Source organism: Trachypithecus francoisi, unplaced genomic scaffold (genome assembly GCF_009764315.1).
Source record: "Trachypithecus francoisi isolate TF-2019V2 unplaced genomic scaffold, Tfra_2.0 Lachesis_group12, whole genome shotgun sequence".
Lineage (NCBI taxonomy): Eukaryota > Metazoa > Chordata > Mammalia > Primates > Cercopithecidae > Trachypithecus > Trachypithecus francoisi.
Window position 1 is genome coordinate 13,879,962 of NW_022681457.1, and position 21,079 is coordinate 13,901,040.

A 21,079-nucleotide genomic window follows, 5' to 3' on the forward strand; every position below is an offset into this window, starting at 1 on the left:
GAGGGCTCCAGCATACTTTTTTGTTCAGCATTATGGTGTAGATGTCTCTCGCTGTCCTCTGGGTCGTGGCTACTGGAACTGAGCTTCTCAGGCTCTGTAGGTGTCTGCCATGGGGGAAGGAAGGCCTTCCAGTGGAGGAGCCACCTGTTGGATCCCAGTACTGGCTGTACTGCAGCTGCTCCAGCCACTGTCTTGCCCTTCCAGTCTGTCCCCCACATCCCTCTTCCTTGTATCCCTCAGACTGCATCCTTCACTTGCTCAAATGCTCCCTGGGCACTGGTCTTCTGCTGTTCTTCTGTCCCTAGGGGCAGTCTTCCTTGCCTGGGACTGGTGACAGCCCTTCGTGCCATTTAACCCAGTCTGGCCTGAGCATGGGTGCTCTTCTTCCTCTTATCCAGATTCCCAGTGCCAGGCATCCTCTTGAGGGCAAAGATGGGGAGGTTCAGGCTGTAGGTGCTCCCTGCCCGGTTTGCCAGCTGGTTAGGATGTGGAAAAGCCAGGGAAGCCTTTGTAGGGACAGTTTCCCCCACAACAGGTGGCCTTGCAGGGTATCGGTGGGTGGAGGGTTGTGAGTGGTCCATGGCCCTGACTAGATGGGTATGAGTCTCAGGCAGATGGTGTGTGTGGCCTGAGCGAAGGCCAGGGAGGCTGGCTTCCTGCCCTGCCATGGTGGCTAACCCAGCATCCCTAGAACAGGAAGAGGTCCTGATTATCAAGATGGAGGAGGATGAGGCTCTCCCATTGAATCCTGGACCCCTCTTCAATCCTTAGTCCCCGACCCTGCCACCTGGGCTTAGCAGGGACCCCTGGCAGCACTTCCATAGCGTCCACTATGAGGAGCAGTGAGCCCTTGAGAGGCCCTGGCCCAGCTGCATGAGCTGTGCCACCAGTGGCTGTGTCCTGAGGTGCTCTCCAAGGAGGGGCTTCTGGTACTGGAGCAGTTCCTGAGTGTCCTGCCACCTGCCATCTGGGTCTGGGTGGAGTCCCAGTGCCCTGAGAGCAGTGAGGAGGCTATGGCGCTGGTGGAGGACTTCACCCAGATGTTGAAGACTGCTGAGCCACAGGGGTCCAGGAGTTGGCCCGAGGGGTAAGGGAATCTATGAGGGGTCACAGCTCATGACCCTGGGCCCTGAGTGCCTCCCTCAGTCTGCCTGGGCCCTCAATATCCCTGTCTTGGGGAGGGGGACCTAGAAGCTGTGACACATTTGGAGACTTCTGCAGCCTCTGAGGCCCCCAGAGGCATGAGCTTGAGGTTGATGTGACCCCCTCTCTCGGGGTAGACCAGGCTTCCTTTCCCATCCTTCTTTCCTTCCCCGCAAGGTCACCAAGTGCCTGCCATATGCCAGGCCCTATTGGTCCAGCAGGGAAAGACACTTGCATTCATGGAGCCTAGTCTGGTTGGAGAAATGGACCACGAGACCATCAGTCACAGTGCAGGTATCCTTTCCCTGTCGGAGGTGGGGGGAGGAGGAGGTGAGCAAGGAGACTGGCCTGGCAGGGAGCAGCTTTGTAGTTTCCAGTGCCTAACATCTTCACTGTAAGCTTGGGTTCCACACATGTGTGTATGCATTTGTGCTTGCGAGGGGGTGACAAGTACAAGGTAGGAGAGAAGGTTGGTTACAGCCACCACTCGCATTTGCTCCTCTGTTCACTTGATGACTCATGCATGACTGTGCAGTGTCTTCTGCCTCCTTGATTCTCTGTCAGGAGGTGGAAACTATATCACTTTTTTAAAGAGCACACCTTTACCAAGTTATAGTTGACATACCAAAAAAATATACAATTCAGGGATTTTTAGTATATTCACAAGGTTGTACAACCATCACCACCGTTTAATACCAGAATTTAATTACAACCAAAAGAAACCTCATGCGCATTAGTAGTCACCCATCAGCCCCCTCTAAGCTCCCGGCAATCACTAATCTGCTTTGTGTGTCTATGGATTTGCTTATTCCAGACATTTCATTAAATGGAATTACACTGTATTTGGCCTTTTAGAGGCTTCTCTCAGAGCATAATGTTTTCGAGGTTCACCCACGTTTTAACATGTCAGAACTTCATTTTTTTTTTTTTTTTTTTCTGAGACAGGGTTTCACTCTTGTTGCCCATGGCTCGATCTTGGCACATCGCAACCTCCGCCTCCCGGTTCAAGTGATTCTCCTGCCTCAGCCTCCCAAATAGCTGTGATTACAGGCATGGGCCACCACGCCCGGCTAATTTTGTATTTTTAGTAGAGACGGGATTTCTCCATGTTGGTTAGGCTGGTCTTGAACTCCCGACCTCAGGTGCTCCGCCCGCCTCAGCCTCCCAAAGTGCTGGGATTACAAGCGTGAGCCACCGCGCCCAGCCAGAACTTCATTTTTATGAGCAAATAATATTCCATTGTATGGATATGACCCATTTTATTTATTCATGTATTCTTTGATCAGCATTTGGCTTGCTTTTACTTTTTGGCTATTATGAATAATGCTGCTATGGATGTTCATGTAGACGTTTTTGTGTGGATGTTTGTTTTCATTTCTCTTGGTTGTATACCCAGAAGTGGAATTGCTGGGTCATATGGTAACACTATTTGACCTTTTGAGGAACTGCTAACACACCACTTGTTTTAACAGAGGGAAGTTAAGGTTAAAAATGTTACTGAGATATTGAAGGAGTAAAAAAGCACAAAAAGAACTCTAAGATGTCATGTTGGTAGGAACTGCAGGGAACAACATCCATTCCTAGAGCTTTGTGAACAAAGGGAAGAGGTTGGGTTTAGTCTTTGAGAGAAGCTCAAAGGAGGGGAATGTGGTGGTGGGGGCGCTGGGATCCAGATCCCTGGGGAGGTGTTGCTGCCGGCTGATGCTGGGGTCTCCACGGAGCCTTCATGAAGCTGATTCTACACATATTGGAAAAGCTGCAAACTGGCTTCAGCTACTGCTGAGGGGATTGAAAGCCTTGATTTTGCAGGACTGGTTTTCCCTACACATGAATATGAGGGGCAGGTGAGACATCTTGGATGCACATATCTATGGTCCCTGTGGGGTGTTTTTTTTTTTTTTTTTTTTTTTTGCTGTAGTGCTGGGCTCTATTTTCTCTCTCTCTCTTTCTCTCTCTCTCTTCTCTCTCTCTCTCTCTCTCTCTCTCTGACAGAGTTTTGCTCTTGTTGCCCAGGCTGGAATGCAATGGTGCGATCTTGCCTCCCCACAACCTCTGCCTCCCGTGTTCAAGGGATTCTCCTGCCTCAGCCTCCCAAGTAGCTGGGATTACAGGCATGCACCACCACACCAGGCTAATTTTGTGTTTTTAGTAGAGACAGGTGGCTCGTGCCTGTAATCCCAGCACTTTGGGAGGCTGAGGCGGGTGGATCTCTTGAGGTCAGGAGTTCGAGACCAGCCTGGTCAACATGGTGAAACCCCGTCTCTACTTAAGATATAAAAATTAGCCAGGCGTGGTGGCGCACACCTGTAATCCCAGCTACTTGGGAGGCTGAGGCAGGAGAATCACTTGAACCCAGGAGGTGGAGGTTGCAGTGAGCTGAGATTGCCCCATTGCACTCCAGCCTGGGGGACAAGAGCGAGACTTCATCTAAAAAAAAAAAAAAAAATTAGCCAGGCATGGTGGCGGGCGTCTATAATTCCAGCTACTCAAGAGGCTCAGGCGGCAGAAGCACTTGAACCCGGGGGGCAGAGGTTGTGATGAGCCGATATCATGCCACTGCACTCCAGCCTGGGCAGGTGGAAGAGCAAAACTCCCTCTCAAAATAATAATAATAATAAAATAGAGAAATAATAAATAGGGATTTGGCATCATGACCACATGGGTATTGGAGCAGCAGTCTACAGCAATCCCCATGGGCTGTGCATGGTCAGGGCCACTCAGTCTTGAAGCCATATGTTTTCAAGTACACTCTGGTTCACATTTACATGAAGACTCCTGCCTTTGCCCTGTGTCCTTTTTTCTTTTTCTTTCTCTTTTTTTTTTTGAGATGGAGTCTCGCTCTGTCACCCAGACTAGAATGGAGTGGCACAATCTCAGCTCACTGCAGCTTCTGCCTCCCAGTTCAAACAATTCTCTCGCCCTAGCCTCCTGAGTAGCTGAGACTACAGGCGTGTGCCACCATGCCCAGCTACTTTTTCTATTTTTAGTAGAGATGGGGGTCTCACTATGTTGGCCAGGCTGGTCTCGAACTCCTGACCTCAGGTGATCCACCCACCTCCACCCTGTGTCCTTACCTTGTCTCAGCTCTGCCCATTACTGCTGGTGCCCCTGATGCCCCCGCATGAGAGAAGGGGAGGGGCTGGCCCTGAGGGGGGTGGGCTCTTGTGTTGCTGTCAGGGAGTCCAGGAGTGAGAGCTACTGAGCTCTTCTTGGTTGTCACCATCCCAGTGGATTTGGGGATCCCAAAGACCACCTTCAAGTTTGATGATTTGCTAGTAGGATTCAGAGAACTCAGCAAAAGTGTTATACTCCTGATTGTAGTTTATTACAGCGAAAGGAAACATTAAAATTAGCAGTGGAAAAAGGTGCATAAGACAGAATCCAGGAGCAACCAGGCATGCGCTTCCAGTTCTCCTCTCGCAATGGAGTTGTGTGGATAGCACTTAATTCTCCCAGCAATGATGTGTGACAACACACGGGGTACTGTCAACCAGGGAGGTTCACCGGAGCCATGGTGTCCTGAGTTTTCACTGGGGTCAGTCACACAGGCGTGGAGCATCCACATGACTGACTGCAGTTACTAAGTCTCTCAGTCACACAGGCATGGAGCATCCGCATGACTGAATGCGGTTACTAAGTCTCTCAGTCACACAGGCGTGCGACATCCACATGACTGAATGCAGTTACTAAGTCTCACACAGGCGTGCAGCATCCACATGACTGAATGCGGTTACTAAGTCTCTCAGTCACACAGGCGTGCGGCATCCGCATGACTGAATGCGGTTACTAAGTCTCTCAGTCACACAGGCGTGCGGCATCCGCATGACTGAATGCGGTTACTAAGTCTCTCAGTCACACAGGCGTGCGGTATCCGCATGACTGAATGCGGTTACTAAGTCTCTCAGTCACACAGGCGTGGAGCATCCGCATGACTGAATGCGGTTACTAAGTCTCTCAGTCACATAGGCGTGCAGCATCCGCATGACTGAATGCAGTTACTAAGTCTCTCAGTCACACAGGCGTGCGGCATCCACATGACTGAATGTAGTTACTAAGTCTCTCACTCACATAGGCATGGAGCATCCGCATGACTGAATGCAGTTACTAAGTCTCTCAGTCACACAGGCATGGAGCATCCGCATGACTGAATGCAGTTACTAAGTCTCTCAGTCACACAGGCGTGCAGCATCCGCATGACTGAATGCAGTTACTAAGTCTCTCAGTCACATAGGCATGGAGCATCCGCATGACTGAATGCGGTTACTAAGTCTCTCACTCACACGGGCGTGCAGCATCCACATGACTGAATGCAGTTACTAAGTCTCTCAGTCACACAGGCGTGCAGCATCCGCATGACTGAATGCAGTTACTAAGTCTCTCAGTCACATAGGCATGGAGCATCCACATGACTCAGTGCAGTTACTAAGTCTCTCAGTCACACAGGCGTGCGGTATCCACATGACTGAATGCGGTTACTAAGTCTCTCAGTCACACAGGCGTGGAGCATCCGCATGACTGAATGCGGTTACTAAGTCTCTCAGTCACATAGGCGTGCAGCATCCGCATGACTGAATGCAGTTACTAAGTCTCTCAGTCACACAGGCGTGCGGCATCCACATGACTGAATGTAGTTACTAAGTCTCTCACTCACATAGGCATGGAGCATCCGCATGACTGAATGCAGTTACTAAGTCTCTCAGTCACACAGGCATGGAGCATCCGCATGACTGAATGCAGTTACTAAGTCTCTCAGTCACACAGGCGTGCAGCATCCGCATGACTGAATGCAGTTACTAAGTCTCTCAGTCACATAGGCATGGAGCATCCGCATGACTGAATGCAGTTACTAAGTCTCTCAGTCACATAGGCATGGAGCATCCGCATGACTGAATGCAGTTACTAAGTCCTCAGTCACATAGGCGTGCATCCGCATGACTGAATGCAGTTACTAAGTCTCTCCATCACACAGGCGTGCGGCATCCACATGACTGAATGTAGTTACTAAGTCTCTCAGTCACATAGGCATGGAGCATCCACATGACTGAATGCAGTTACTAAGTCTCTCCGTCACACAGGCGTGCGGCATCCACATGACTGAATGCAGTTACTAAGTCTCTCCGTCACACAGGCGTGGAGCATCCGCATGACTGAATGCAGTTACTAAGTCTCTCCGTCACACAGGCATGGAGCATCCGCATGACTGAATGCAGTTACTAAGTCTCTCACTCACACGGGCGTGCAGCATCCACATGACTGAGTGTGGTTACTAAGTCTCTCAGTCACATAGGCATGGAGCATCCGCATGACTGAATGCAGTTACTAAGTCTCTCCGTCACACAGGCGTGCGGCATCCACATGACTGAATGCAGTTACTAAGTCTCTCAGTCACACAGGCGTGCAGCATCCACATGACTGAATGCAGTTACTAAGTCTCTCAGTCACACAGGCATGGAGCATCCGCATGACTGAATGCAGTTACTAAGTCTCTCAGTCACATAGGCATGGAGCATCCACATGACTCAGTGCAGTTACTAAGTCTCTCAGTCACACAGGCGTGCGGCATCCGCATGACTGAATGCAGTTACTAAGTCTCTCAGTCACACAGGCATGGAGCATCCGCATGACTGAATGCAGTTACTAAGTCTCTCAGTCACACAGGCGTGAGGCATCCGCATGACTGAATGCAGTTACTAAGTCTCTCACTCACATAGGCATGGAGCATCCGCATGACTGAATGCAGTTACTAAGTCTCTCAGTCACATAGGCATGGAGCATCCGCATGACTGAATGCAGTTACTAAGTCTCTCAGTCACATAGGCGTGCGGTATCCGCATGACTGAATGCAGTTACTAAGTCTCTCCGTCACACAGGCGTGCGGCATCCACATGACTGAATGTAGTTACTAAGTCTCTCAGTCACATAGGCATGGAGCATCCACATGACTGAATGCAGTTACTAAGTCTCTCCGTCACACAGGCATGGAGCATCCGCATGACTGAATGCAGTTACTAAGTCTCTCACTCACACGGGCGTGCATCATCCACATGACTGAGTGTGGTTACTAAGTCTCTCAGTCACATAGGCGTGTGGCATCCACATGACTGAATGCAGTTACTAAGTCAGTCACATAGGCATGGAGCATCCACATGACTGAATGCAGTTACTAAGTCTCTCACTCACACGGGCGTGCAGCATCCACATGACTGAGTGTGGTTACTAAGTCTCTCAGTCACATAGGCTTGCGGCATCTGCATGACTGAATGCAGTTACTAAGTCTCTCAGTCACACAGGCGTGCGGCATCTGCATGACTGAATGCAGTTACTAAGTCTCTCAGTCACATAGGCGATGACTGAATGTAGTTATTATGTCTCTCAGTCACACAGGCGTGCAGCATCCACGTGACTGAATGTAGTTACTAAGTCTCTAGCACCCCCCAGAGATCAGATGATGCAGCACTGGTCCAAGGCCCGCACCAGAAATCACACTGTTAGCATAAACTATCTGGTGTGAAAAAGACACTCTTAACAGGCAGATATTCCAAGGGCTTTGAGGTTACCTCCCAGGAGCGGGTCAAGGGCCAGACCTTTGTTTCGAATGTGCAGGGGTTGGACAGCCTAGGCCTGCTGAATTAACCCTTTACGGCACACTTGGCTACAGCTGAAGGAAGCTTCTTATCTCACGATCATTTTCTTTGTTTCAATGACTTGTTTATCAGGGATCTTGGGTGTACTCTTGGATTGTGTGTGTGTGTGTGTGTGTGTGTGTGTGTGTGTGTATGTATACCAGAGGGGATTGTATGTCAACTAGGGACAGGGCATTCTGTGTGGTCTGGAGGGCAGGCCCATGTCCTGTCCAGCCACAATCCTAGGCCAATGTCCTGGGACATTATGCGAGCTGGTGCAGTGAACACTTAGGGACACTGGCCACATGTTGACTGGCCTAATTGATTGGTTGGTCTAGGGGCCTGGCCCCTTTGTGCTTAGAGTAGGGCTGAGGATACTAATGCTTCCCTCTCTCCTTAGGATTGACCTAGGCTGCTTCTGAGGACTGGCAGTCTGGAGACCTGGCAGAGGCTGCCAAACCTTTTGTGGATGGAGCTCAAGTGAACTGTTAGTCTAACAAGATCAGAGATGCTACATTCTGCTGACACCCTGCACTCCCCAACCCCTCCTCACCCCAGGCCATGGAGGGGCAAGGGGGTATATTAAGCAGCCGAGCCTGGTCTCCTCTTGCCCACTGCCAGCAGCTCCTGGTTCTTAGGGTTTGTCCTTCGCAGGCTCATGCCATTTGAATAGTGGAGTAGGTGTTTGTCCCTGTGTCTTGGGACTCCAGGTCCCAAATTCACAGGCACAGGAGCCAGCCTGGGGCCAGAAGGCAGAAGTGACCAGGTGGTGCTGCCAGATTTCAGCTGCTTTTGACTGGGGCAAACAGTAATGCAAGGAAAGCCAGAATCCAATTTTTTACTGTTGGCACGCAGTTCACTTTTTTTTTTTTTCTTTTGAGTTGGAGTCTTGCTCTGTTGCCAGGCTAGAGTGTAGTGGCGCAATCTCGGCTCACTGCAACCCTCTCCTCCCAGGTTCAAGTGATTCTCCTGCCTCGGCCTCCCAAGTATCTGGGATTACAGGTGCCCACCACCATGCCTGGCTAACTTTTGTATTTTTAGTAGCAATGGGCTTTCACCATCTTGGCCAGGCTGATCTTGAACACCTGACCTCATAATCTACCCGCCTCGGCCTCTCAAAGTGCTGGGATTACAGGTGTGAGCCATCGTACCCGGCCCAGTTCACAATTTAAAACAGTCTCAGGCAGGCCCAGAGGATGTCTCTGTGGACTGTGTCCACCATCCCAGCCTGCAGTGTGTGTTGGGGGGCTGGGATTCCTGCTGCCTTAGCTGTGCCTCCTGGGCTGGCTTGGATCTTGGCTTTGCTTTTGTCAGGCTCTGTGTAGCCCCATCCCCAACCCCAGCAGGCTTGTCTCACTCTCCACCCTTGGGCTCTGCCCGACTTTCCAAAAGTGGGTTTTCTTTGATTAATTTAGTTATTTCTGTTGCCCAGAGATAGAAAGAAATATACCCAATTATTATCTGTCTTCCCATTTTATTATGGATTTATCTACTTTTGGAGACAGGGTCTCACTCTGTCACCCAGGCTGGAGTGCAGTGGCACAATCTTGGCTCACTGCAACCTCTACCCACTCCCCCTGCCACCCGCAACCTGGGCTCAAGCGGTCCTCCTACTTCAGGTTCCTGAGTTGCTGGAACCACAGGTGTGCACCAAAACGCCGGCTCATTTTTTAGTATTTTTAATAGAGCCAGGGTCTCACCATGTTGCCCTGTCTGGTCTCAAACTCCTGATCTCAAGCAATCCACTGGCCTCTGCCTCCCGAAGTGCTGGATGACAGGCATGAGCCACTGCACTGACCCCATTTTATTTTTTTAATTTATAAATTTAATATGTGTGTATCATAAAATAATTTTTAAAAAGGCATATAAAGTTATAGCCTCACACCCAGTCTCCTCTAGAGGTAGCCACTGTTTGTTTTTTTTTTTTTTTTTTGAGGCGGAGTCTCGCTCTGTCTCCTGGACTGGAGTGCAGTGGCCGGATCTCAGCTCACGGCAAGCTCCGCCTCCCGGGTTTACGCCATTCTCCTGCCTCAGCCTCCCGAGTAGCTGGGACTACAGGCGCCCGCCACCTCGCCCAGCTAGTTTTTGTATTTTTAGTAGAGACGGGGTTTCACCGTGTTAGCCAGGATGGTCTCGATCTCCTGACCTCGTGATCCACCCGTCTCGGCCTCCCAAAGTGCTGGGATTACAGGCTTGAGCCACCGCGCCCGGCCAAAGGTAGCCACTGTTAACTATTGTCCTTCCTCCCTTCTCACGTGTGCATATGTGGCACACACATGTGTATGTGTATGAATGTAGGTGCATAAATACTTCCAAAGGAAGCCCCACTAATGCTCCAGGCCCTACTGTTTTCACTCTTTCTCATGGGGGCCCTTCTAGTGATGTGAGCAACTTCCCCTTTTCTTTTTAGAGGATCCATAGGAGTCAGTTGCGCAGCCTAGCCAGAATATGTGGGTTGCTGTCTGTTTCTTACCCTAGAACACACACCCCTGCCCTGTCTGCCACTCCTCTTTGCACCCTCTGCCATTCAGGGCTGCCTGTACTCTGGATCCCCTCACGGCCTTCAGTCCCTGGAGCCCCTGCTTGGGTACTGAGCACTGTGTAGGGGTGTTACACACCCAGTCCTCCCAATGGCCCTATGTGGTTGTCCCAGTTGGCCAGGGAAGGGAGCTAAGGTGGGTCGTGGCAAACAGCTCACATCCCATTTGCCAGCTAGACTTGCCTTGATATAGGAAACCTTCAGTGCAGCCTTCCCAGGGGTGGCTCTGCCCTGTGAGGTAGGTATCAAAGCTTGTCTGTGTCACAGTACACTCATCTGTTTGTGGTCCCGGCAGGTAACCCAGGAAGGAGAGAGGGATCTGCTCACAGACACTGACTAAGCATGCATGAGAAGGAGGGCAGAACAGCTGAGGAGCATTCTGGGGTCTCCTGCCAGGTGAGCAGTGACCACAGCCTGGCCTTCCCTTCCCTTGACTGCCATTCTTGGACCTTCCTGAAACCCTGCAAGGACTGGGAACTCTTACGGTGGCCCTGCCCAGATCTACCCCAGAGCCACACCCACCAGGTGTCCTGTGTGAGTTACTGGCATTCCCGCAACTTTGAGAGAGCAGCCAGGGCTGCTTTAGTGTAAATCTCTTCACAAATCAAGAACGAAAGCAGAGTTCTGGGAGGTCCTGTTAGTGGAAGAAATAAGGTTCCTGGCCTGCCCCCTGGTCAAGTGACACATGAGAAACTGGTCTGGTGGCTGCTTCTGGGCCCTGTGATAGGAGGGACACACTTCCCTTTCCTGGTTCTCCTGCAGTTGATCGGGGTTATTTTCCATGCTGCATATTACCTTTAAAAAGAAACCTTCAGGTCAGGTGTGGTGGCTGGCACCTGTAATCTCAGCTCATTGTTTATGGTGCCAACCTGGATCTTTGGAGAGGCCAAGGAGTAGGTGACTTGGAACCCTGATGGTCAGTGTGGGGGGCAGGGAAAGCTTATACAGTCCTAGTGTGTTTACAGAAGCTTGCTGCATTCCTGAGAGTGAAGTTAGTGTAGTGCATGGGGCAAACGTCCAGTGGGAAGTGAGCCTTGTGACCCTAATATGGCCCGAATCTGCTCCCTAAAGAGAAAGACTTGGTAAATTATCTTTACCAGGTGTTACCCAAGCCTGTCAGTACTCCCCACCAGTAAGCCTTGCGTCCGAATTTTACAGCACGGGTCAGGGCTGGGGCCCTAGTGGCGGCAGTTGCTGAGATCAGCGGGCTCAGTAGCAGGAACACAAGTACCCCCTTGCCATGTCTGGAGGACACCTGCTCCACCGTCTGAAGAGGCCACTGAGGGCCCGCGATTACCGAGGCGTCAGGTGGGACCTCAAGGCCATCAACCTACAGGTGATGCTCCAGGCGCTGTGGCGCTTTGAAGCCGGAGAGAAGCTCAGTAGAATCGGGAAGGCGCTGGGGCTGTCCACCTCCACCTTGGCCACCATTCCTGACAAGGCAAAGATCTGGGCGAGTTCCCAGGCGGCCACACTGCAGGCGGCCACCAAGTTGAGGCCTAGCCACAGCCTGATGATAGAGAACATGGAGCAGCTGCTGAGTGTGTGGATGGAGGACCAGAGCCAGCGCAACGTGCAGGTCAGTGTGGTGCTCATTCAGGAGAAAGTCCACGGCCCATTCAAGAACCTCAAGCAGGGGCAGGGCAAGGGCGCCTAGTCCGAGAGCTTCCGGGCGAGTCGAGGGTACTTCGCTGGTTTCAAGGCGCGCCACGGCTCAGCATCCGGGCCAGCAGCCCCGCCGCAGGTGCGGACGGGGAGGCTGCGCACAAGAACCCAGCGCTAACGCACAGGTTGATCCCAGAGGGCAGCTACCCACCTTGGCTGGTGTTCAACATGGATAAGCCCAGGTTCTTCTGTAAGCGCCTGCCGAGAGGACGTTCATTTTCCTGTGGAAGATGAGTCGGCCCCTGGGTCAAAGCCGCCGGAGACCTCCTGACCCTGCTGCTCGGTGGCAACGCGGCCGGCGACTTCAAGCTGAAGGCCCTGCTGGGATACCCCTCGGAGAACCCGTGTTTCTCAAGGGCTCCTCCAAGTCCAACCTGCCCATGGTGTGGTGCTCGCACAGGAAAGCCTGGGTAACCATGAGCCTCTCCCAGGAGTGGTTCCTGCACTTCTGCCCCACAGTGGAGAGGTGCTGCACCCAGCACGACCTTTCCTACAAGGTGCTGCTTATCCTGGACAGCACTCCCGGCCCCCCTGGGAACTTGGAGGACCCCTTGCACCACATGCGCATGGAATACCTGCCAAGATCACCACGGCTTTCATCCAGCCCATGAACCGGGATGTAGCTGCCCTCTCAAGGCCTGGTACCTGCGGAGGATATTCTGCCTGCTGATGGCCTAGGCAGATGGCCCAGACTGGCAGGCGACAGTAAGGGACTTCTGGAAGGACTACACCGTCCTTGACACTGTCTACAATATCTCTGAGTCCGAGTCGCAGGAGGAACTCCCACCAGTTGCTCTTTTTTTTTTTTTTTTTTTTTTTGAGATGGAGTCTGGCTCTGTTGCCCAGGCTGGAGTGCAGTGGCCCGATGTCGGCTCACTGCAAGCTCAGCCTCCTGGGTCCACGTCATTCTCCTGTCTCAGCCTCCTAAGTAGCTGGGACTACAGGCGTCCACCACCATGCCCGGCTAATTTTTTGTATTTTGTAGAGACAGGGTTTCGCTGTGTTAGCCAGGACAGTCTCGATCTCCTGACCTCATGATCTGCCTGCCTTGGCCTCCCAAAGTGCTGGGATTACAGGCGTGAGCCACCAAGTCTGGTCTTTTTTTTTCCCTAAATTTGAGATGGAGTCGCGCTCTGTCGCCCAGGCTGGAGTGGTGCAGTGGTGCTATCTCGGCTCACTGCAACCTCCACCTCCCGGGTTCAAGTGATTCTCCTGCCGCAGCCTCCTGGGTAGCTGGGATTACAGGGCCTCGCCACCATGCCCAGCTAATTTTTAAAAATATTTTTAGTAGAGACAGGATTTCACCAAGTTGGCCAGGCTGCTCTTCAACTCCTGACGTCAGGTGATCCACCTGCCTCAGCCTCCCAAAGTGCTGGGGTTACAGGCATGAGCCACCGCACCTGACCTCCTACCAGTTGCTCTGAACGGAAGGTGGAAGAAGCTATGGCCTGAGCGCGTCCATGGCAGTGTGGGCATCTGGCTCATGGAAACTCTCCTGCAGATCCAGGGCGACATCATGGTGTTGGCGCACAGCACAGGTTTTGTGGAGGTGGCAGAGGCCAACACGAGGGAGCTGCTGCAGTGTCGTGGGGCGGATCCGTCCAACGAGGAGTTGATGGGATGGGAGCAGGAGCGGGCAGCCCGGGAGGCGGGCGAGGACAGCTTGCCAGTGTGCCGCCAGCTCACGGCCAGGCACCTGGCCAAGGCCGTTGCACACTTTGGTGCTGGCTTGCAGATCATCAGTGACAGTGATCCCAACTTGGAGCACAGTCTCAACATCCGTCAGGGCATCAGCAACATGATCAACTGCTACCAGGAGCTCTTCAAGGGGAAGAGAGGTCCCAAGTAGGACCTGGGTGTGAGCTGGAGGTGGGAGTTCTGAGGCACAGGACTTTGTTGGGGAAAGAAGATCCTCCTGTCTCTCTCCCTCAGTGAAAGTGGTACTGTTCTGAATGTTCCCACTTCATTATATTTAATTCCCCAGATTTTTTTTTTTTTTTTTTTGAGAAGGAGTCTCGCTCTGTCGCCCAGGCTGGAGTGCAGCGGCACGATCTCGGCTCACTACAAGCTCCGCCTCCCAGGTTCACGCCATTCTCCTGCCTCAGCCTCTCGAATAGCTGGGACTACAGGAGCTCGCCACCATGCCCGGGTAATTTTTTTTTTTTTGTATTTTAATAGAGATGGGGTTTCACCGTGTTAACTGGGTTGGTCCCATCTCCTGACCTCGTGATCCACCTGCCTCAGCCTCCCAAAGTGCTGGGATTACAGGCGTGAGCCACCACGCCCGGCCCTTTAATTCCCCAAATATTGTTTTAATCTGTGTTAATTTATTATCTCAAGTGAACTTCCATCTCAAATACATGGTTCTCAAAAGCTTCCATGAACTCTCAAGCGTGACTTATGACAGCCTGGGGCCCTTGGAGCACAGTGTGCCATTGACCTAGTGGAAGCCCAGGAGAAAGCCAGGTTCACTGTGCAGCGTCTCCCTCCATGGTCTTCCTGGAGACTATCCCCACTTCGCTGAGGCTTCCATGTGTCCAGAGGTAGGGATAGCAGGGATAGATGGACATCCTGCTTATTTTCCGTTCACCTTTCCACTGACCTTCAGTCCTGCAGACTGCAAAGATGGAGCCAGCTGAGCCCCCAAAGAGATTCAAATGTGGGTCTGAACGAGAGGACTTCCCAGCCACACACCTTCCAGCTGTGTTCCTCCTGGGCCCTGGATGCTTCTTGTCATGCTGTCCTCTGAAATGATGCTCTGCCCTAGCAGATCTGTGGTAGGTGAGCTAGTGACGCAGCGCAGCTGGGCTCTGCCCTCCCAGCATCCCAGCCCTGTTGTGGGGTATCCGCATGGTTGCAGGCATCCCCTGGCCAGGCCTGGGTGCTCATTCTCCCTCTCTCTTCTTGTCTCCCCACTCTCCCTGCTTTCTCTGCCCTGCACTCCTTCTTTCTGCTGTTTTCCCATGGACTCCTGCGACACCCCCTAGACTCTCTTTTTCCCATGGATATGGGCTCATTCCAAGGAAAGGGTGGCATTTGGACACAAGGCCCTAGATCCCACGAGGGAGTACTGGGGGGCACCTGATGCCCCTCAGAAAGAGGCTTGCAGGGACAGCACATGGGAAAGCCATGGGGATGTGATCCATTTGGGTAAGGGCTTGGGTTTCAGGGCATGAGTTGGCTTCATTGCAGGATGCAGGTCCTTAAGTGGGTGGCCTCTGTCTCCAGCTGTAGGGTCCTGCCAGGAAGCCTCTATATGAGTCTACCTCCCTTCTGCAGGACCAGAGAGGGGTTGTTATGAACAGCCCAGGGGATTGGTTGCACTAAGCTTGTCTTGAAGATTTTGCTGGGGAGTCCAGGTGCCCATGTCTCCCATCTGCTCTCCATACACATCTCTGTGCACCTGGCTGAGGCATTCCCAGACCTAACCTCAGATAACATGCATGTGAGGAACACTCCCACGTGGCTAGGCCTCTTGGCAGCTGAGCAGGCGGCTTCTGCACCAACACTGGGGCTTTCTCTGGGCTGTCCATCATGGGTATATCTCTGGATTCCTGGATTGCTAGTCAACACCTCACATTTGAGGGTCTGTGCCATTCAGTCTAGAATCAGAGTTAGATGAGAAATCAACTTTGAACACCACCTTTGGGGTGGGTGCATTGGCTCACACCTATAATCTCAGCACTTTAGGAGGCCGAGGCAGGAGGATAGCCTGAGGCCAGGGGTTTGAGACTAACCTGAGCAACACAGTAAGGCCCTGTCTCTACACACACAAAAAAAAAGCCAGGTGTGGTGGCATGCACTTGTAGTCCCAGTTGTGGGTGGAGGATTAGCTAGGTGCTGAGGCAAGAGACCGAGGCACAAACTGTTTCAGTATAATGAATAAAATAGTTAGGATAAGAATAATCATAATACAAATTAGATATAGAGATGATCATGAACAATTATCAATCATTATTATAAACATTGTTAATCATTAGCTTTTAATATTGCTCTTTGTTGCATTGCTAATATAACCTAGGAATAACGGGCGGGTATAGGGTCAGGTGCTGAAGGGACATTTTAAGAAGTGACCTAGAAGGCAAGAGGTGAGCCCTCTGTCACACCCGCATAAGGGCCACTTGAGGGCTCTTTGGTCAAGCGGTAACGCCAGTGTCTGGGAAGACACCCAACACTTAGCAGACTGCGAAAGGGAGCCTCCTTTCCTTGGAGGAGTCAGGGAACACTCTGCTCCACCAGCTTCTTGTGGAAGGCTGGATATGATCCAGGCCTGGCCGCAGTCATCCAGAGGCCTAACCCCCTCCCTGTGGTGCTGTGCTTCATTGGTCACACTCTTTGTCCACTTTCATGCTCCTCCTGTACTCCTGGTTCCTCTTTGAAGTTTGTAGTAGATAGCAGTAGAAGAAATAGTGAAAATCTTAAGGTCTTTGATCTTTCTTACAAGTGCATAGAAGAAAATGCTGACGTATGCTGCCTTCTCTCTCTGCTTCGGCTACCTAAAAGGGAAGGGCCCCGTATCCTGTAATCACATGACTTGCTTCACCTTGTCAATCACTTAGAAGTTTCACCCTCCTTACCCTGCCCCCTTGTCTTGTGTGCAGTAAATATCAGTGCGCCCAGCCGTTTGGGGCCACTACCGGTCTCCATGTCTTGATGGTAGTGGTCCCCCTGGCCCATCTGTTTTCTCTTTTTTTTTTTTTTGAGACAGAGTCTGGCTCTGTCACCCAGGCTGGAGTGCAGTGGCCGGATCTCAGCTCACTGCAAGCTCCGCCTCCTGGGTTTACGCCATTCTCCTGCCTCAGCCTCCCGAGTAGCTGGGACTACAGGTGCCCGCCACCAGGCCCGGCTAATTTTTTTGTATTTTTTTGGTAGAGATGGGGTTTCACCGTGTTAGCCAGGATGGTCTCGATCTCCTGACATGGTGATCCTCCCGTCTTGGCCTCCCAAAGTGCTGTGATTACAGGCTTGAGCCACCGCGCCCGGCCGCTGTTTTCTCTTTATCTCTTTGTCTTGTGTCTTTATTTATTACAATCTCTTGTCTCCACACACGGGAAGAACACCCACTAAGCCCTGTAGGGCTGGACCCTACACCCAGTTGCTCAGGAGGCTGAGGCAGGAAGGTTGAGGTTGGGCCCAGGAGGTTGAGGCTGCAGTGAGCCGTGACTGTGGCACTGCACTGATGCCTGGGTAATAGAGTGAGACCTTGTCGCAAACAACAGCAAACAAATAGCATCTTGGGGTGTATTAGTCAGATGGGGGGGGTCACACTGACATCAGTTGGCATCCGCTGGTTAGTGTGTGCCAGGCAGGGAGACTGGGCAGTTTTCAGTAAACTAAAGTCTTTCCTGGGCATGCGTTACAGTTTCCTGCCAGCACATCTTCCTGCTGTCATTGTCACAACTCCCAGCCACATCGGGGTGGACCTTGGGTATAATATCAAGCAGAAGTTTTTTTTTTTTTTTTTTTTGAGACGGAGTCTTGCTCTTTCGTCCGGGCTGGAGTGCAGTGGCCGGATCTCAGCTCACTGCAAGCTCCGCCTCCCGGGTTTTACGCCATTCTCCTGCCTCAGCCTCCGGAGTAGCTGGGACTACAGGCGCCCGCCACCTCGCCCGGCTAGTTTTTTGTATTTTTAGTAGAGACGGGGTTTCACCGTGTTAGCCAGGATGGTCTTGATCTCCTGACCTCGTGATCCGCCCGTCTCGGCCTCCCAAAGTGCTGGGATTACAGGCTTGAGCCACCGCGCCCGGCCAAGCAGAAGTTTTTATCACTGCTTTCACATTCCATTCTCCAAAGAGAGAGATAATTCCATGTACTTGACAAGTGACAAATACAGCGAGATAGTCAAACAAATGAAAAAGGCCAAAGAAAAGAGGAAGTCTTCCCTCTTGCTCTGCCACCTGAAGCAATTGGATGCTCTTTGCATTGGGAGTGAGGAAATGCTGAGCATCCCCTCTCAGAAGGCAACAGCAACTTTTGTTACTGTGCGAAAAATGAGAACGCATGTGACGTGCTGCATGAGGCTCATGTCAGTATTTGACATGGAGCGAAGCACAAGATGCTGGAGGAACTGAAGAGGTAGCACAGACGTGAAGGTCATGCTACATACTCCTGCCGGCAGAATTAAATCTTGTGAAGAAAGGCATTGCAAACTTCGGCTTGGTGGCTCTGGCCTGTAATTGCAGCACTTTAGGAGAAAAAGGTAGGGGGATCGCTTGAGCCCAGATGTTCAAGACCAGCCTAGGCAATGTGGTGAGGCCCTATCTCTACCAAAAAAAAACATTAGCTAGGCATTGTGGTACACATTTGTGGTCCCAGCTATTTGGGAGTCTGAGGCTGGAGGATTGCTTGAACCTGGGAGGTTGAGGCTGCAGTGAGCCCTGATCGTGCCACTGTACTGCAGCCTGGGTGACAGAGTGAGACCTTATTTCCAAAAAAAAAAAAAACAAAACCGAAAAACAAAAAAAGACATTGAAGTTCAGCTTGTGGTTTTCACAGACAAATAATAGTTAAGATAAATTGGCCGGGCGTGGTGGCTCATGCCTGTAATCCCAGCATTTTGGGAGGCCGAGGCGGGCGGATCACAAGGTCAGGAGATCGAGATCATGGTGAACCTCGTCTCTACTAAAAATACAAAAAAAAATTAGCTGGGCGAGGTGGTGGGCGCCTGTAGTCCCAGCTACTCAGGAGGCTGAGACAGGAGAATGGCATGACCCCAGGAGGCGGAGCTTGCAGTGAGCCGAGATCGCGCCACTGCACTCCAGCCTGGGCGACAGAGCAAGACTCCGTCTCAAAAAAAAAAAAAAAAAGATAAATTAATGAAATAAAAAAATTAACAGTAGAGGGTTAACAAAACTGTAAGTTGTTTTTTTCTAATTCCCTTCCCTTCCACTCCTTTCCCTTTCACTTTCCCTTTGCTTTCCTTTCCTCTCCCTTTCCTTTCCTTCCCTTCCCTTCCTTTTCCTTTCCCTTCCTTCCTTCCTCCCTCCCTCCCTCCTCCCCTTGCCTTCCCTTTGTGTGTAAGTGTACCTGTGAGTGTGTCTGTGCCTTTTGTTTGTTTCTGTGAGTGTGCACATGGGCTTGCCTGTGTGTGAGTGTGTATGGGAGTGTGGTGAGTTGCTTCTGTGCACACACTTGTGTATGTGAGTGTGCATGCAAGTACGATGAGTGTGTGTCTGTATACATGTTTACCTGTGTGTGCATATATGTGTGGGCAAACACAGCTGTTTCTGTGTGTGCGTATGCCTTCTCTGTGTGTGTGCACGTGAACGTGGTGAGTGTTCCTGTGAGTGTTATGTGAGCGTGTGCATGTGTGTGTTCTCGAGGGCTGAGGGACGCAGCCCCCCTTCAACACCTGCTAACTGTCCCCAACCCCACAGTGGGCCTAGCACAGGGATCACTTTGTCAGGGTGACCTGGCTCATACTTGAAGCCTTTGAGCTGGACTCTGGCTTTATCCATGACGCCAGGCTGCATGTTCAGATGGCCACACTGGAGGATGACATGGCAGAGGAGGAGCATTACACAGGCCAAATAGACTTCACCAACCTCCCTGTAAGGCTGTCTCCCGTTTCCTCACCTCAGGGGTCACCCCTCAGATCTCATCCAGCCACACATCCCTCTATTTCTGCTCCTAAGATCCTGCAATTCCCTCCACTTTGCTCTGTCTCCACTTCTTTCACTGGCTCATGCCAGATCGTCTCCCTGTGGGCACTCCACTGGCCCCCATTGACCCCCAGCAGGATGTGATGAGATCGGAGAGAGGCGGTGTCAGGGGATGAGGTGGGTGGGCCTCCTGCTGATGGAAGGAAGCTCAGCCTCTGCAGTGACCTCAGGCTGCCTGGGTCCCCACAGGCCTCTGACTGGCCTCTGCTGGCCTCAGGTGAAGAGAACCTTCTACCAGAATGTGTCCTCTCCAGCGGCGTTCTTCCAGCCCTCCACGGTGTGCACAATGGGAACTTCCAGGTGTGTGCAGAGACTACAGCAGGGCGTTGGGGGCAGGTGTTGCCCAGAGCTCTGGCCTGCCCGAGATGTTGGCTTCCATGAAGGTTTGGCGGCCAGTAAGGGAGCCTTGTCAGTGCTTGGAGCCTTTTTTGTGTATTTAGTGTATTTCAATTTATACGGTGTGTCTCACATGGGGAAAAACTAGCTTTATTTTCCATTGCTGATTTCTTTTTGTTCTCATGTCTCCAGTTCCATTGTTGATGGAAAAATGTAAATTTCTCATGAGTTATCTCTGCCCCTCTGGTTTGCCGCTGTCTGCACGCACCATGTGCCTCACCTCCTCCTTCTGGGAAGGTATCTGTCCTGTGGCCATGGGGAAGGGTCTGTGGTGTGTGCACTGCCCTCGGGGCTCTCACTGCCTCTGGGCTCCTGCTCTGCCTGGTCCCCTGGTCCCCCTGGAACGCATGCCAGAACCACAGTTGACGAGTGAGCTCTGCACTTCCCCCTCTGTGGGCCCTGTTGGGCCCCCACAGCCTAGGAATCAGTGAGCAACTTGGGGGTTGCATCAGGCCCTCCCCTCCCTGCTGGGCTGGCGGTTCATGCTGCCTGAGTGGGAGGAGCAGGAGAAGGAGGACTCCAGTGAGTGGTCTCTGGTTTTTCCCCTGAAACTCCTCACTTTGGGCAAAGGACAAGAAGCAGTGAGGGCACCTCCCTGGGTTCTGAGCCAAGCTGACCTCTCTTCTCCAGGATCTTCCCTCCCTGTGCTCTAGGGTATCCCTGGGCCCTGTGCGGCAAGGATGCCTCCTCCACACTGCTGCTGCAGCTTAGTGTGCAGAAAAAATCCTTTTCTCTCTCAATGACGAGACTGGTTTTCAAGATTTCTGTGCAAACATTTAATTTGAACCATAAACCGGGCACATGGCTCTTGGCAGAGTCCCCCTCTTTCCCCAAGGTGGTAGGTGTGACCATCAAGAGCCTGGGCAGCTGAGAACAAGGCTGAGCAGGGCACAGATTGTGACTTGCCCTGGACTGTCATCCTGTTGTAGGCACCAGCTCTTCCCTAGAGAACAAGGGCACCTGCCAGGGGTTATTTAGACCCTCTGGTGGGGATCTGGTGCTGTAGGTTGGTCTCCAGGGAGCAGTGCAGTGATGGAGGGTGTGGTGTGTGG

The 21,079-nt window shown here is 51.9% G+C and overlaps 1 protein-coding gene across 5 annotated transcripts in view; it reads left to right on the plus strand.

The window, feature by feature from the left end:
- Window positions 1–19,814, plus strand: part of LOC117091874 — a 33,321-nt gene extending 13,507 nt beyond the window's left edge. The window contains exons 2-5 of one of the 5 annotated variants that reach the window (XR_004440562.1): window positions 10,601–10,701; window positions 14,052–14,119; window positions 14,587–14,751; window positions 18,992–19,814. Coding sequence is in view for 2 of the 5 variants with exons in the window: in XM_033224770.1 (XP_033080661.1) it covers window positions 8,167–8,172 (6 nt within the window). In the remaining 3 variants the exon portion in view is untranslated. The other 4 variants (XR_004440561.1, XR_004440563.1, XM_033224770.1 and 1 more) reach the window with 4 other exon arrangements.
- Window positions 19,815–21,079: the final 1,265 nt, after the last annotated feature.